Here is a 15840-nt window from a genome sequence, read left to right as displayed (position 1 = left end):
CCTTTATCAACAAAACAGGATGAATGAAACACTACAGACGAATTAGATAATGCGGTAGTGGTGTTATTAAGATGAATAAACAAAAACATTGATGGGCAGGAAATAGTATGCTCCTTTGTTGAAAGCTTCAAACTAGTCAGAAAAGTCAACCCCTGACGACCACGAGTTAAGTCACATTGAGATATAAAATGAGACACTTGAGAGCATGAGCTTTTATATAGCGCAATATCCACTAGTCGTGGTCAAAACGATTTACAAAGGGTCCCTCACCAACAGCAACACGTAACATGTAGAACGAGACACGACACCTGCGTGGCTATATAGCCTTATGGTATGACACTCGCTTTTGGATTGGAAGGTCCTGGGTTCGAGCCTTTCTCGGCGCATAGTTGAGTCCTTGGAAAAAAGCTCTTTACTTACATTCTTTCACTGTACTCAGGTGTAAAATGAGTACCAGGCCGTTACAGCGTTGTTTTGTTTTTATTAAAAAATGTAATATCGCCTAACAGGTGTCATGTCTCATCCTAAATGTTTAGTGTTGCTGGGAACCATTTTAAAGCGCTTTTTTTTTTGTTTGTTTGTTGCTTTAGGTCTCTTCCAACACAATTGAGGTTATATGAGAGACCGCTGAAACAAAAAAACAAGCAATCTAACAAAAATAGTACAAATGTAAATCAAAATCATAACCTAAAGATATCATAAGCTAAATTATAAATAACCAAGAAGAAACAGGCAGAAGATTTACAGGAAAAAAAAATATCCCCTGTCAAAAATACAATCACAAACCAAAGAAGCAGGATAGGCTAGTAAAGAGAAGAAGAAACGACATCACTATCGGATCGTACACCCATGCGAACATCACAGGTATATGATTCAAGGGTGATGCTCCCATCCAACCACCCGCTTTAAAGCGCTTTGAGACTTCGAGTGTATATTGCTCTATATAAAAACTCAATTTTAGGCGATATAACCATTTATTTTACCAACAGAGACAACGCTGTTAACGCCCATGTACTCAATTTCCACCTGAGCACGATGAGAAAATGTGAGTAAAAAGTCTTTTCCAAGGACTCAACTATGTGCCCATCGAGGCTTGAACCCAGGATCTTTCAATCTGAATGCGAGTGTCATACTACAAGACCACATCGCCATTAAAACTCTCAAACAATATTTATGTTGGACACCTTAGAACAACCGTAGACAAGTTAATGTTTAAAATGATATAGGACTTGTTTTTGTTTTGTTGGTTTTTAAGGGTTTTACAGTGCTGGCGACTCATTAAGGTCATTTCAGCAACAGTAAAAAGGAAAAAAATGGAATGGTCAAAAAAGTTATAGATTTACAATTGAAAGGACACAAGAAAAGTAAGATAAATGGAAATGGCACAAATAGGACTCCGGTCAGGGTCAGGACTATGTAATCTCATTCCAAGACAAAGACAGAAAACAACTGGAAAACAGATATAGAGGGAAAGAAGATACAGTAAGTACCTCCCTGTCCACTATGCTTTATGCTTTTAAGGGTTTTACGGCGCTTGCAACACATTAAGGTCATATCAGCGCCAGTAAAAAGGAAGAAAATGGGATAGTAAAAAATTCTAGAATTACAATAAAGCATCCAAGAAAAGGGAAGACAAAGGGGAATTGGGTCAAATAAGAAACAGGTGTCGATTCCAAAAGCACTCTATCAAAGTACTTAGTTTGAGATCACTAAAAGTCTCATCCAGACACAAGCACAGGTCCCCGCTAAGAGGAACACACTCAAATGTTTTACAAATCATATATAATATAAAGAAAGCATAATACAGTGCATAACAGAGAGATGATTTACAATGAAAAAAATATCATCTCCCAAAACTAACAATACATTCAACTTGTTTCCCTCTCATTCAGGGCATCTGGCCAGGACCAGGACAAAACCAAGTAATCTCATTCCAAGACAAAGACAGAAAGCATGTTGGATAGAACAGATATAGGGGATAGAAGACACGGTATGTACCCCCCTGCCCACTATGGGAGGTCAGGAACCCCACCCAGTCCCTGCCCACTATGAGAGGTCATGAACCCCACCCACAGGTGTTGTTCTATGAAACAAACAAGACAAATTAATTCCATCGTTAAGTCACTAAATAAAGGACAATACATTTTTTAAAATATCACATTTTTCTGAATGATGAAAATGAAAATCATTTTTCCATCTTATGATGTGCAATCAAGTTGTATGATCTGTTTTTGTTTTTAAGGGTTTAATGGCGCTTGCAGCACATTAAGGTCATATCAGCGCCAGTAAAAAGGAAGGAAATTGGATAGTTAAGACATTCTAGATGTACAATTAAAAAGGACTTGAGGAAAAAGTAAGACTGGTGTATACTCCAGCCCCACGCTTTGAAGGACTATTAACTTTTTACGTTAAATCAGTGGACCTAAAACCAGGCTTTAATCTGGCTTATATGGCTGCATTTCAATGTAAATCATGATGATAAAATACAATATAAAGCACACGAACCATTTTCTCAAAATTGACCATGTTGTCATAGTATGTCTTGTTGCCATCGTGTGTGAAGGTCATATCTGGTCAATAGATATTTTGAAGAAATAAATAATTTAAAGAATTATATATCCAAAAAGAAAGAAAACAAAAAAAAAAAACCAACAAAAAACGACTATAAATATATATATATATATATATATATATATATATATATATATATATATATATATATATAATATATATATATATATAACATTTCAAGTATAATTATGATCAACTTCTAAATATATTACATTATTATATTATTTTATAAATCTATAAATTGATAAAAATAGAAATGTATATATAAATATAAATAAATAAAACTCAGACATATAAGTGACAGCTGACAAAATTGTCAAGGACCATAAGACACCTGTGATTCAAGTCAAAATGCTTACTTAAAGTGTAAATAGATGATGGAAAGAGTAAGTAGATTGTGGAAATGTTATCGGATATCTAACAATTGTGGGATACTGGCGCTGATATAACCTAAATGTGTTGCAAGCGCCGTAAAACCCTTAAAAACAAACAAACAATTGTGGGATATTTTGCATTTCGTCTCTGGCAAATAGGCCTAATTTCCATTATCGTCTTTCAGGAAATGTCTGAAGACTGAGTTGTTCCGCAAGGCATGTTTATTTTTAATGAAAAATAGATGTTGCTTAGATTTTGTTTCTGTATTCAGGCTTATTGTCTGGTGTCAGGATTTTATTTTTTAAAAATTATGTCAAGCACTGCAGAACACGATTAACATAGATGTTGAGGTACTATATTAATTCATTATTTATTATTATTATTGTTATTATTATCATATATTATTATTATTATTATTATTATTATTATTATTATTATTATTATTATTATTATTATTATTATATTATTATTATTATTATTATTATTATTATTATTATTATTATTATATTATTATTATTATTATTATTATTATTATTATTATTATTATTATTATTATTATTATTATTATATATTATTATTATTATTATTTATTCTTTTCATCAATGGTAAAAGACGATATTATACATTTCAATAGTAAATGATCAATGTTATTTTCTTATAAATAAATATTATCACTGGTATTATTTTCTTGCTTTTCTTTTTTTTTTTCTGTAATATCTGGAGTTCAAAATTGCCACAATATTGTTAAAATGCCTAAATGACATACATAGTGCCACCTTATCTCTTAGAGTTTCTTGAATCTTACATATCCGCTAGACGACTCCTGTCCCAAAATGAACGACTGATTAATGTCCTCATATTTATATTATCTCTAGCTGAAAAAATATTTCTCTGTCAGGGCCCCAAAAGTATGGAACAAATTACATTTAAAATATCAAAATTTTAGGTAAATTTTGAAAACATTACTACATATTCAAGAAGGCTTTTGAGTCGTATCAGTATTAATTTGCCTTTTGTGTTACCTATTGTTAATGTATGCAGCATCTTAGAGGAATTGATGGATTTTTTTTTTTTTTTGTTTGTTTGTTGCTTTAGGTCTCTTCCAACACAACTGAGGTTATATGAGAGACCGCTGAAACAAAAAAACAAGCAATCTAACAAAAATAGTACAAATGTAAATCAAAATCATAACCTAAAGATATCATAAGCTAAATTATAAATAACCAAGAACAAACAGGCAGAAGATTTACAGAAAAAAAAAATATCCCCTGTCAAAAATACAATCACAAACCAAAGAAGCAGGATAGGCTAGTAAAGAGAAGAAGAAACGACATCACTATCGGATCGTACACCCATGCGAACATCATAGGTATATGATTCAAGGGTGATGCTCCCATCCAACCACCCGCAATTGATGGATTTTGTACGCTGTTTTAATCCATTGTTACATGACATTACAATACGATCACCGTACATCTTCCTCACTTACCTTTGATAAGGAGAGGCATGAAGGGAATGATAGGGGGAGACAGTTTAGACACATGCGTTCTGTAGGCTCTGTGATTGCGTCCGGGGTCCATGAGACACTCAAACTCTGAGAACAGCTTTTTGGCCTTGTTTGGTAGCTTCTGTTAGGAGAGAAAATAAAATTGAGCTTTTATATAGCGCAATATCCACTTAACGTGCTCAAAGCGCTTTACAAGGGGTCTCTGGTCAACAGCAACATTTAACATGTAGGACGAGACATGACGCCTGTGAGGCGATATTACAATTTTTCGGACAAAGACAACGCTGTTAACGGCCAGGTACTCATTTTACACCTGAGTACGGTGAGAGAATGTGAGTAAAGAGTCTATTCCAAGGACTCAACTATGCGTCGAGCAAGGCTCGAATCCAGGACCTTCCGATCCGAAAGCGAGTGTCATACCACTAGACCACATAGCCGCACAAACGAGTACAAAATTTTGAAACATTATAATAAGAACAGAGCACCCAACCTTGCAAACCTCAACACACAAAAAATATGCATGATACCTTGTCAATAAATAAATGAATGAATGAATAAACAAATAAATTTCCCTTTATTCACCCCTAAATGGAAATTTGTCTTGAGGGGTCTATTCAAAGTGAAGACTAGAATAACCCAGGTATCAGCCACAGTACAGTATTGCAAATTGAGCTAGAGTGAGGTAGGTACAAGGTGATGTCTTGATTGGAGAAAAACATTTGTAATCTCGCATAACAAATGTCATGTCTCGTCCTACATGTTAATTGTTGCTATTGGCTAATTTGTTTTTGTTTTGTTTTTGGGTTTTACGGCACTTGCAACACATAAAGGTCATATCAGCGCCAGTAAAAAGGAAGAAAATAGTAAAAAGTTCTAGAATTACAATTAAAGCACCCAAGAGAAAGTAAGACAAAGGGGAACTGGGAACAAATCGGGATCAGATGTAGATTCCAAGAGCATACCACCAATGTACTTAGTTTGAGATCACCTATAAGTCTCATCCGGACACAAGCACAAAATCCAACAAAAAGGAATACACTCAAATGCTGACATTATACATTAAAAATAACAAACATAATAATACATAAGAGAGAGATGATTTACAAGGAAAAAAATATCATCTCCCAAAACAATAACTATGCATTTGACTGTTTCCCTCCAAGCTAGGACTCGGGCCAGGGCCAGGACAAAACCAAGTAATCTCTTTCCAAGACAAAGACAGAAAGCAAGTTGGAAAACAGATATAGGGGATAGAAGACACATTAAGTACCTCCCTGCCCACTATGGGAGGTCAGGAACCCCACCCAGGCTATTGGCTAAGAGCCCCTTGTAAAACTCTTTATATGAATGTTCAAGTTTGTTTGTTTGTTTATTTTTAAGGGTTTTACGACGCTTGCAACACATTAAGGTCATATCAGTGCCAGTAAAAAGGAAGCAAATGGGATAGAAAAAGTTCTAGAATTACAATTAAAGCACCCAAGAAAAGGTGAAAAAAGGGGAATTGGTTCAAATAGAAAACAGATGTAGATTCCAAAAGAACACTATCAAAGTACTTAGTTTGAGATAACCTAAAAGTCTCATCCAGACACAAGCACATGCCCCCACTAAGAGGGACAATCTCAAATGTTTAGAAATCATATATAATATGTAAACAAAACATAATACAGTGCATAACAGAGAGATGCTATACAAGGCAAAAAATATCATCTCCCAAAACGATACCTATACATTTGACTGTTTCCCTCCAAGCCAAGGACTCCGGCCATGGCCGGGACAAAACCAAGTAATCTCATTCCAAGACAAAGACAGAAAGCAAATTGGAAAACATAATATATAAGGGGATAGAAGACACAGTAAATGCCGCCCTGTCCACTATGGAATGTCGGGAACCCCACCCAGTGCTCAAGTTTGTAATGTTTGTGTGGCTATGTGGTCTCGTGGTATGACACTCGCTTTCTGATCGGAAGGTCCTGGGTTCGAGCCTCGCTCGACGCATAGTTGAGTCCTTGGAAAAGACTCTTTACTCACATTCTCTCACCGTACTCAGGTGTAAAATGAGTACCTGGCCGTTAACAGCGTTGTCTTTGTCCGAAAAATTGTAATATCGCCTAACAGGCGTCATGTCTTGTCCTACATGTTAAATGTTGCTGTTGACCAGGGACCCCTTGTAAAGCGCTCTGAGCACGTTAAGTGAATATTGCGCTATAAAAAGGTCAATTTTTAAATTCTTTTTTAAAGTTTTGTTTGATGCTTCCTCCACGCCGAGATGACACGTGTTTACGGAGGTGTGGGTTCACAAGATGGACGAGTTGTCCTTACCTCCCAAGTCTGTGAGAGACGACTGACAGCAACACTCCAAGCCAAGCTCCGGAAAAAAACCAAGTAATCTCATTCCAAGACAAAGACAAAAAGAAAATTGGAAAACATAATATATAAGGGGATAGAAGACACCGTTAATGCCTCCCTGCCCACTATGGGATGTCAGGAACCCCACTCAGTGCTCAAGTTTGTTTTAAAAAAATTGAGCTTTATATAGCGCAATATCCACTAAATGTGCTCAAAGCGCTTTACAAGGGGTCCCTGGTCAACAGCAACATTTAACATGTAGGACGGGGCATGACGCCTGTTAGGCGATATTACAAATCTTCGGACAAAGACAAAGCTGTTAACGACCAGTATTTTTGTTTGATGCTTCGTCCACGCCGAGATGACACGTGTTTACGGAGGTGTGGGTTCACAAGATGGACGAGATGTTCTTACCTCCCAAGTCTGTGAGAGACGACTGACAGCGATGTTACTAAGTCCTGACATGATGGCAAAGAATGCATTCATGTTCTTGAGATTGAGACAGCTGGGAATAATAATGATGGTGATAATAATAATAATAATAATAATAATAATAATAATAATAATAATAATAATAATAATAATAATAATAATAATAATATTGATAATAATAATAATAATAATAATAATAATAATAATAATAATAATAATAATAATAATAATAATAATAATGATGATGATGATGATGATGATGATGATGATGATGATGATGATGATGATGATGATGATGATGATGATGATGACAATACTACTACTACTACACATAATAATGATGATGATGATGATGACGACGATGACGTAATAATAATAATAATAATAATAATAATAATAATAATAATAATAATAATAATAATAATAATAATAATAATAATATAATAATAATAATAATAATAATAATAATAATAATAATAAATAATAATAATAATAATAATAATAATAATAAATAATAATAATTATAATAATAATGATGATAATGATGATGATGATGATTACCCAGTAGGTTCTTGACACACCACATAACGGGTTGATTACAAACAAGACATGGCGCCTGTTAGGTGATGTTATTTTTCTTTTTCCAACAGATACAATGATGTTAACAGCCGGATTCTCATTTTACACCTGAGCACAGTGAGAAAATGTGAGTAAAGAGCCTTTTCCAAGGACTCAATTATGGACAGCTCAGGGTAGGATTCGAACCCTCGACCTTCAGATCTGAAGGTGAGTGTCATACCATTAAACCATAGAGACGAGTTACATTTTTATGCGATTTCAACCTGTTTTGCTTTTAAAATGTTGAAAAAAAAATTTTATTTCTTCAAAAGGAAACCAATTGATTGACGCCACCAATAAAGTCAGAAAGTCAAACTTGAAAGTCAGAAAGTCAAAAATGACAGTCAAAAATCGTGAATGAAAGTCAGAAATCAAGAATGAAAGTCAGAAATCAAGAATGAAAGTCAAGAATTAAAGTCAGAAAGTTAAAAATGAAAGTCAGAAAGTCAAAAATGTAAGTATGAAAGTCAGAAACCAAGAATGAAGTCAGAGAAAGAATGAAAGTCAGAAAGTTAGTAATGAAAGTCAGAAAGTCAAAAATGAAAGTCAGAAATCAAGAATGAGAGTCAGAAAGTCAAGAATGGCTTACTGTTGTGCCAGCTTGGTAAATTTCCGCAACAGTTGAACACGTTTACCAACGTGACTGACCAGGACCATCTCTGTGACCACCCAGAATTGGATCTGATAAATGGATGGAATATTTATAGCGTATTATCTCTACGGACTTAGAAGTTAAAAACACGAAAAATCTTTCCAACCTTCTTGTGTCAGACTTTTAAATTCTGAACATGCTTAAGAATTTAATGTATTTAGTTATATATTATGTATTTAGTTATTTATTTTATTCATTCATTCATTCATTCATTTATTTATTTATTTATTTATTTATTTATTTATTTATTTGTTTATTTATTTATTTATTTATTTATTTATTTATTTATTTGTTTATTCATTTATGTATTTAGTTATTTATTTATTTTATTCATTCATTCATTTATTTATTTATTTGTTTATTTATTTATTTATTTATCTATTTATTTATTTATTTATAACACCAAGGACTTTTCACATTAAAAATCACTTACTTCGTCCTGTTTCCAATCGTTTCATTTACCTATCGATTTACAAAATTTACATTAATGTCATGTTGATTCTTGGTATTATATAAATTTATTTCAACTACTCTGCCATACTAATGGGTGCCAGAGACTGAAGATGCAAAAACCTGAAATCCAGAATTGGTCAACATTCTCAACCTGAATATACTTCTCTTCATAAAGTGGATCTAAAACCTACTTTTCATTGCATGCTTGCCTTTGTAGCTATGGTCTACATGCATGGGATATCTCTAAAACCTTGAAACCGGAATCAGCCCGCTTTGGGAGCTGTGAAACAGAAATCCCAGCATAGGCCCGAAAAATGACATCCATGGATATACTCCAGAAAAACACTTAGTTAAATTTTCACCAGAAAACTTGTCCTTCAAATATAAATCACGTAAAAATACCCTCATCTTGACAAAAATATTAAAACCTGGGACTTCACACGTTCACTGAAAGATAGTTGAAGGATTTGGATGGTTTCGATAGAATTCAGGAAGAAAAAAAAAAAGAAAAAAAAGAAACACTGCACGACTGAGCAAAATATATTAATACTAGAATAAATAACAATGTGATATTGAATGAAAGCTTCAATTTAATATACGAAATCAAATGAAATGGACCTTTCGGCTTTCCCCTTTATCAACAAAACAGGATGAATGAAACACTACAGACGAACAAGATAACATTATCTCATTCGCCTCTAGTGTTTCATTCATCCTGTTTTGTTGATAAAGGGGAAACCTGAAATATCCATTTCATTTGATTTCGTATATTAAATTGAAGCTTACATTCAATTTCACGTTGTTATTTATTGCTTTGAGCAGCACCATTTACAATAATAATGGGATAGCAAACCAACCTCATTGAAATGAAACAAGAACTGGTCGAGGTTGGCTGAGATGGAGTAGGGAAAATCTGGACACTTGAAAACTTTGATCACCATTTCCTCCTGGTTGGAGTAGGTAAATAAATAAATAAATAAATATATAAATAAATGAATAAATAAATAAATAAATAAATAAATAAATAAATAAATAAATAAATAAATAAATAAATAAAAAAAAAAATAAATAAATAAATAAATAGATTTATACATTGTTAAATAAATTTTAAAAATAACTAAATAAATCAACAAATATATAAACAATTCATACATTATTGAATAAATAAAGAATGAACTAAATAAACCAACGGATAAATAAATTTATTAATACATAAAATAAATCTGCATTTAAATATAAATAAAGATATGAATATTATGAATGTCTATGACGATCGGATTCAAAAGAGCTGAGTTAATTGGTGTTCATCTCAACTGACTAACTGGGGTTACCAATAGCTCAGTTGGTAGAGCACTCACTTCATTGGCAAAGGGACCTTGGTCAATAACGGGTGCAGTCGAGATTTTTTTTCTGACTCCCCTGTCCACCTAGCAGTGATTGGGTAGCTGGGTCCGTTACATCAGGCGGAAAGTACTTTGCAATAGACTAGCGTCCTATCCAAAGGGTAGCAAGCAATTGCTACTGTCCATTTCACGCTATAGAAACTGGGATATACTCCGGCTCAATGGCTATGAAGCACTACTATTACTATTATTATTACTACTTTGGTAGTGGAACGCAGTGAATTTTTTGTTTTTTTTGTTTGTTGCTTTAGGTCTCTTCCAACACAATTGAGGTTATATGAGAGACCGCTGAAACAAAAAAAACAAGCAATCTACCAAAAATAGTACAAATGTAAATCAAAATCATGACCTAAAGATATCATAAGCTAAATTATAAATAACCAAGAACAAACAGGCAGAAGATTTACAGAAAAAAAAATATCCCCTGTCAAAAATACAATCACAAACCAAAGAAGCAGGATAGGCTAGTAAAGAGAAGAAGAAACGACATCACTATCGGATCGTACACCCATGCGAACATCATAGGTATACGATTCAAGGGTGATGCTCCCATCCAACCACCCGCTTATTACTACTTTGGTAGTGGAACGCAGTGAATGAGACACTACAGAGATGATAGAATGGCATTGTTAAGGCGAATAAACAAAATAAACATTGTTAACGAGAACAACAGCAAAACAATAAGAGCAAAGGAACATTCCATTTGTGTTATTTATTTTCAACATTTCTTTTGTTTATTGTTTTACTGACAAAGGGTCAAAGGGTTGTTTATACTAATTCTATCCAAAGGCTTTCCCTTTTCACCTTTTCATTATATATATATAATGCAGAAAGAAAGACAATTGCCCTCTTAAAGGAAACTGCCAAAAAAGCGCAATAGTCTACAAGGCCACCATAACCACTGATAACACCGCAGCACAATACATCGGCAGCACAGAACCCCCATTCAAAACACGATACAACAACCACAAAGCCTCCATAACACACGAAAGTAAAGCAAAAAGCACCAAATTAGCAATGCACTATTGGGAACAAATAAACACACAAAAAACACCAACAATAACCTGGGAGGTCGTCAAGCAAAGCAGCCCCTACAGATGCGGTGCCAGAAAATGCAATTTATGCCTGACAGAGAAACTGGAGATTTTACTACACAACCACAGAAACAATAGCACCTTAAACAAAAGATCTGAACTGATGACAATGTGCAGACACTCTAACAAATTCAAGCTCAAAACGCAAAAGGCCAAATAACCCTCCCCCCTCCCCTTTCCCCCCCCCCCCTTTTTTCCCCCTCCCCCCCCCCCCCCCCCCTCCCCCCCCCCCCGCCGCAACCACATTCCACTACAATATCACACACACACATGCACACACAACACACAACACACCTACACGCACACATACACACACACACACACACACACACACACACACTCATAATATAAACACGAGAACACATCACACTACACATCAAAACTAGTCACCACTAAGCAGCGAAACAACGTTAGTTTGGAGTTCTCTACGGACATTACTTACAAATGGATTCTGCCGACTGATGAAGTGGGAACACAGAAACGAAATCGTCTTGGCAAGAATAATGTGAGTGAAAATTTATATTTATATATATATATATATATATATATATATATATATATATATATATATATATATATAAAGAGACCTTCGAGGCAGTATATATATATAATGACCATTGGCCCCAAAGAAAAACAAAACAAAAACTAAAAAAAACAAACTTAAGCATTTATATTATGCAATATCCACTAAATGTGTTCGATGCGCTTTACAAGAGGTCTCAAGCCAATAGCATATAACATATAAGACGAGACATGACACCTGTTAGACGATATTACATTATTTTTTTTGGACAAGGACAATGCTGTTAACGGTCAGATACTAATGTTACACCTGAGATCCATGGACTCAATTATGCACTGCTCAAGAGCGGGGCTCAAACCCTAAACCTTCCAATCGAAAGGCAGGCATCCAACTACTAGACCACATTAGCTGCACGAATGGATCGGTCTATAGTAGTACCCACCTCATTAAAAGCGTTAAAAAGCTCCCAGTCATAAGCTGTCATCTCATTGGCCAGTTCTTTGGTACCCATCAACTCCAGAGAGGGGAGAGTGCTGGACGTGGGCCCTTCTTGTTCCGGTAGTGGAGTCTGAAGTATCATATTATGTGTTAGTTTTTGTCAATGATATCATTTTTTTTAAAAATGAGCTTTTACCTAGCGCAAATCCACTAAATGTGCTCAAAGCGCTTTACAAAGGGTCCCTGACAAACAACAACATGGAACATAAAGAACGAGACATGACGCCTTTAGGCGATAATACCATTTTTTTTTCCAACAAAGACAACGGTATTAATGACCAGGTACTCATTTTACATCTGAGTATGGTGAGAGAATGTGAGTAAAGAGTCTATTCCAAGGACTGAACTATGCGCCGAGCGAGGCCCGAACCTAGGACCTTCCGATCCGAAAGCGAGTGTCATACCACTAGACCACATAGCCGCACAATTATATCATAAAAAACAGCAACAGCTGATCAAAATCAGCCTCCTGTCAGGTCGCATAACCGATTGACTCCAATAGGTCAAAGATTCTTACGGTCAAAAGGTGAACAAAAAAATTAATTAAAAAAGGAAGAATTTATCTTAATCGGAAATATCAAAGGCGAAGTATTGGGGGTTAAATATTAATAAAATAAAATAAAAGTGAGCTTTAACATAACAAAGGCCGATAATAAAATAATTCTTGTAACCTTAAATATGACACTTCGAAACCATTCCAAATGCATTGCTCCAAATTTTGCACAGCTGTTACACGGGCCTCATTAAGAAAACCAAACACAAGATTGTTTGTTTTTAAGGGTTTTACGGCGCTTGCAACACATTAAAGTCATATTAGCGCCAGAGAAAAGGAATAAAATGGGATAGTAAAAAGTTCTAGAATAACAATTAAAGCACCTAAGAAAAGGTAAGACAAAGGAGAATAGGTTCAAATAGGAAACAGATGTAGATTCCAAGAGCACACTAAGAAAGTACTTAGTTCGAAATCACCATCTCATCAAGACACAAATACAAGTCTCCACTAAGAGGAATACAATCAAATGTTTACAAATTATATATAATATGAAAACAAACATAATACAATACATAACAGAGAGATGATTTACAATACAAAAAATATCATCTCCCAAAGCCCTAACTCTAACTATACATTTGACTGTTTCTCTCCCAGCTAGGACAAAACCAAGTAATCTCAACCCAAGACAAAGACAGAAAGCATGTTGAAAAACAGATGTAGGGGGATAGCAGAAAACGTAAGCGCCTCCCTGCCCACTATGGGAGGTCGGTAACTCCACCCAGCCAAATACAAGAGGTCAAGCAAGAGTCGTTTATTCGTAGTTCTGAGCAACTTACCAAAGCGTCTAAATGCTCCCTTGGTGCAATAAACAGACGGCCGTTCAGACTGAGGGAGGACGTCACACATCTGTCACGCTCAGAAAACACAACCCTCTCTGTAAAAGTAATAATATCACTTCATCATTTAATCCTTTACATTCCTAGGGCTTCATAAGGCTTCAACATGTAGATGTTGCTGCTCGAAGCTCAAAGAAATAACTAACAATGAGAAATTGAATGTAAGCTTCAAATAATATGAAAACAGATAAAAATGGATGTTTCAGGTTTCCCCTTTATCAACAAAACAGGATGAATGAAACACTACAGACAAATGAGATAATGTGGTATGGTGCCACTACCACATTATCTCATTTGTCTGTAGTGTTTGATTCATCCTGTTTTGTTGATAAAGGGGAAACCCGAAACATCTATTTTATATGTTTTCATATCATATTGAAGCTTACATTCAATTTCATATTGTTATTTAAGGCTACAACAGTACATCTGTAAAGTATTCTGTTCTATGTTTTCTTCATCTCTCTCCATGAGAGATTCCAGCCAACCTCACCTCTTCCTCACAAGATTTTCTCTATGTTTTCTTTTGTCTCCCAAACTTCCTTTTTTCCTGAGGATTCCAGTCCACAGCTTGTCTCCTAACGTTTGTTGCTGGTTTTCTGAAAGTGTGGCCGATCAACCAATGATATCACTGCTCTGTATCATAATGACATAGCAGACTTGAGGGAGGACGTGACACGACTAACATGCTCAGAAAACACGACTTGTAGTATTAATATTATACACAATCTAAAGTACCAGTAATATCTCTGGTCTGCTTTACAATGCCATTATAGAAGTATATATATATATATATATATATATATATATATATATATATATATATATATATATATATATATATATATATATATATATATATACAGAGCTGGCTACTTGAAATTTCAAAACTTCGTAGTTTCCAAAGGAATAATACAAAAATTAACTTTAAATGGCTTTAGAAATAAACAATTTACCCTCAGCATGATCCAAAAAAATGGTTCAAAGTCCTGAATAATAGAGATCCTACCGAATTAAACTTTTCTTCTCAACGAGATTTATTGAGTCAATGAGGCGAATGCAGTTCTGTAGCTAGAGCCAAAAATTCGCATTTATACTAATTTTTCGTAGTATTGGGCAGGTCTCTATATATATAAAATAAATAAATAAATAAATAAATTGAGCTTTTATATAGCCCAATATCCACTTAACGTGCTCAGAGCGCTCTTCAAGGGGTCCCTGGTCAACAGCAACATTTAACATGTAGGACGAGTCATGACGCCTGTTAGGCGATATTACAATTTTTTGGACAAAGACAATGCTGTTAACGGCCAGGTACTCATTTTAAACCTGAGTACGGTGAGAGAATGTGAGTAAAGAGTCTTTTCCAAGGACTCAACTATGCGTCGAGCGCGAGGCTCGAACCAAGGACCTTCCGATCCGAAGCGAGTGCCATACCACTAGACCACATAGCCGCACAATATAAAGGTTCTTAAAGTGCAAAAAAAAAACAACTCAAGTTGTCCTTCACATTCTCTTACAATAATCAGGTGTAAAATGAGTACCTGGCCATTTACAGCATTGTTTCTGTCTACAAAAAAAAAAAATAATAATATTAAAAAATTGTACGATCACCTTGCAGGTGTCATGTTTCGTTGTTCAAGTCATTTCTTATGTCATTATATTTCAAAATGAATATGCCCTTCTGCTAAGTCGTGGCTCAGCAGTGCACGGTTTTTGCTTCGTACACGAAAGGTACCGAGTTCGATCAGCCGCCGCTGCGCTGTGAGGCCTTGAGCAAGTCACCTCGCCCTAGCTCACTTCGCGGCGCTGCTCTGCGGCTGATGCCTGGGTTATTCCAGTCTTCCCTTGGAATAGACCCCAGAGACAAATTTCCCCTATGGGATGCATAAAGGGAATTTTGTTTCATTTTCATCATAAGATGTAGCCAAGGCATGTCACGAAGGAATATAGATAATGCATCAAACAAGAGGTCTGAT

At 35.0% G+C, this 15840-nt stretch overlaps 1 protein-coding gene across 6 annotated transcripts in view; it reads right to left on the bottom strand.

The window, feature by feature from the left end:
- The window catches only part of LOC144960547 (rap guanine nucleotide exchange factor 4-like), a 79976-nt gene that overhangs the window by 18345 nt on the left and 45791 nt on the right, over window positions 1-15840 (bottom strand). For all 6 annotated transcript variants that reach the window (XR_013642870.1, XR_013642869.1, XM_078893749.1 and 3 more), the window contains exons 22-28: window positions 13805-13902; window positions 12417-12542; window positions 9812-9901; window positions 8439-8530; window positions 7214-7304; window positions 4436-4574; window positions 2506-2570 (exon numbers count right to left, since the gene is read on the bottom strand). Coding sequence is in view for 4 of the 6 variants with exons in the window: in XM_078893749.1 (XP_078749875.1) it covers window positions 2506-2570; window positions 4436-4574; window positions 7214-7304; window positions 8439-8530; window positions 9812-9901; window positions 12417-12542; window positions 13805-13902 (701 nt within the window). In the remaining 2 variants the exon portion in view is untranslated. The remainder of the gene's footprint in view (window positions 1-2505; window positions 2571-4435; window positions 4575-7213; window positions 7305-8438; window positions 8531-9811; window positions 9902-12416; window positions 12543-13804; window positions 13903-15840) is intronic.

This window comes from Berghia stephanieae, chromosome 15 (genome assembly GCF_034508935.2).
Source record: "Berghia stephanieae isolate SIO BIC M18660-M18661 chromosome 15, UCSD_Bste_1.3, whole genome shotgun sequence".
NCBI classification, from domain to species: domain Eukaryota; kingdom Metazoa; phylum Mollusca; class Gastropoda; order Nudibranchia; family Aeolidiidae; genus Berghia; species Berghia stephanieae.
This window is presented reverse-complemented; position numbering and strand designations above follow the sequence as displayed.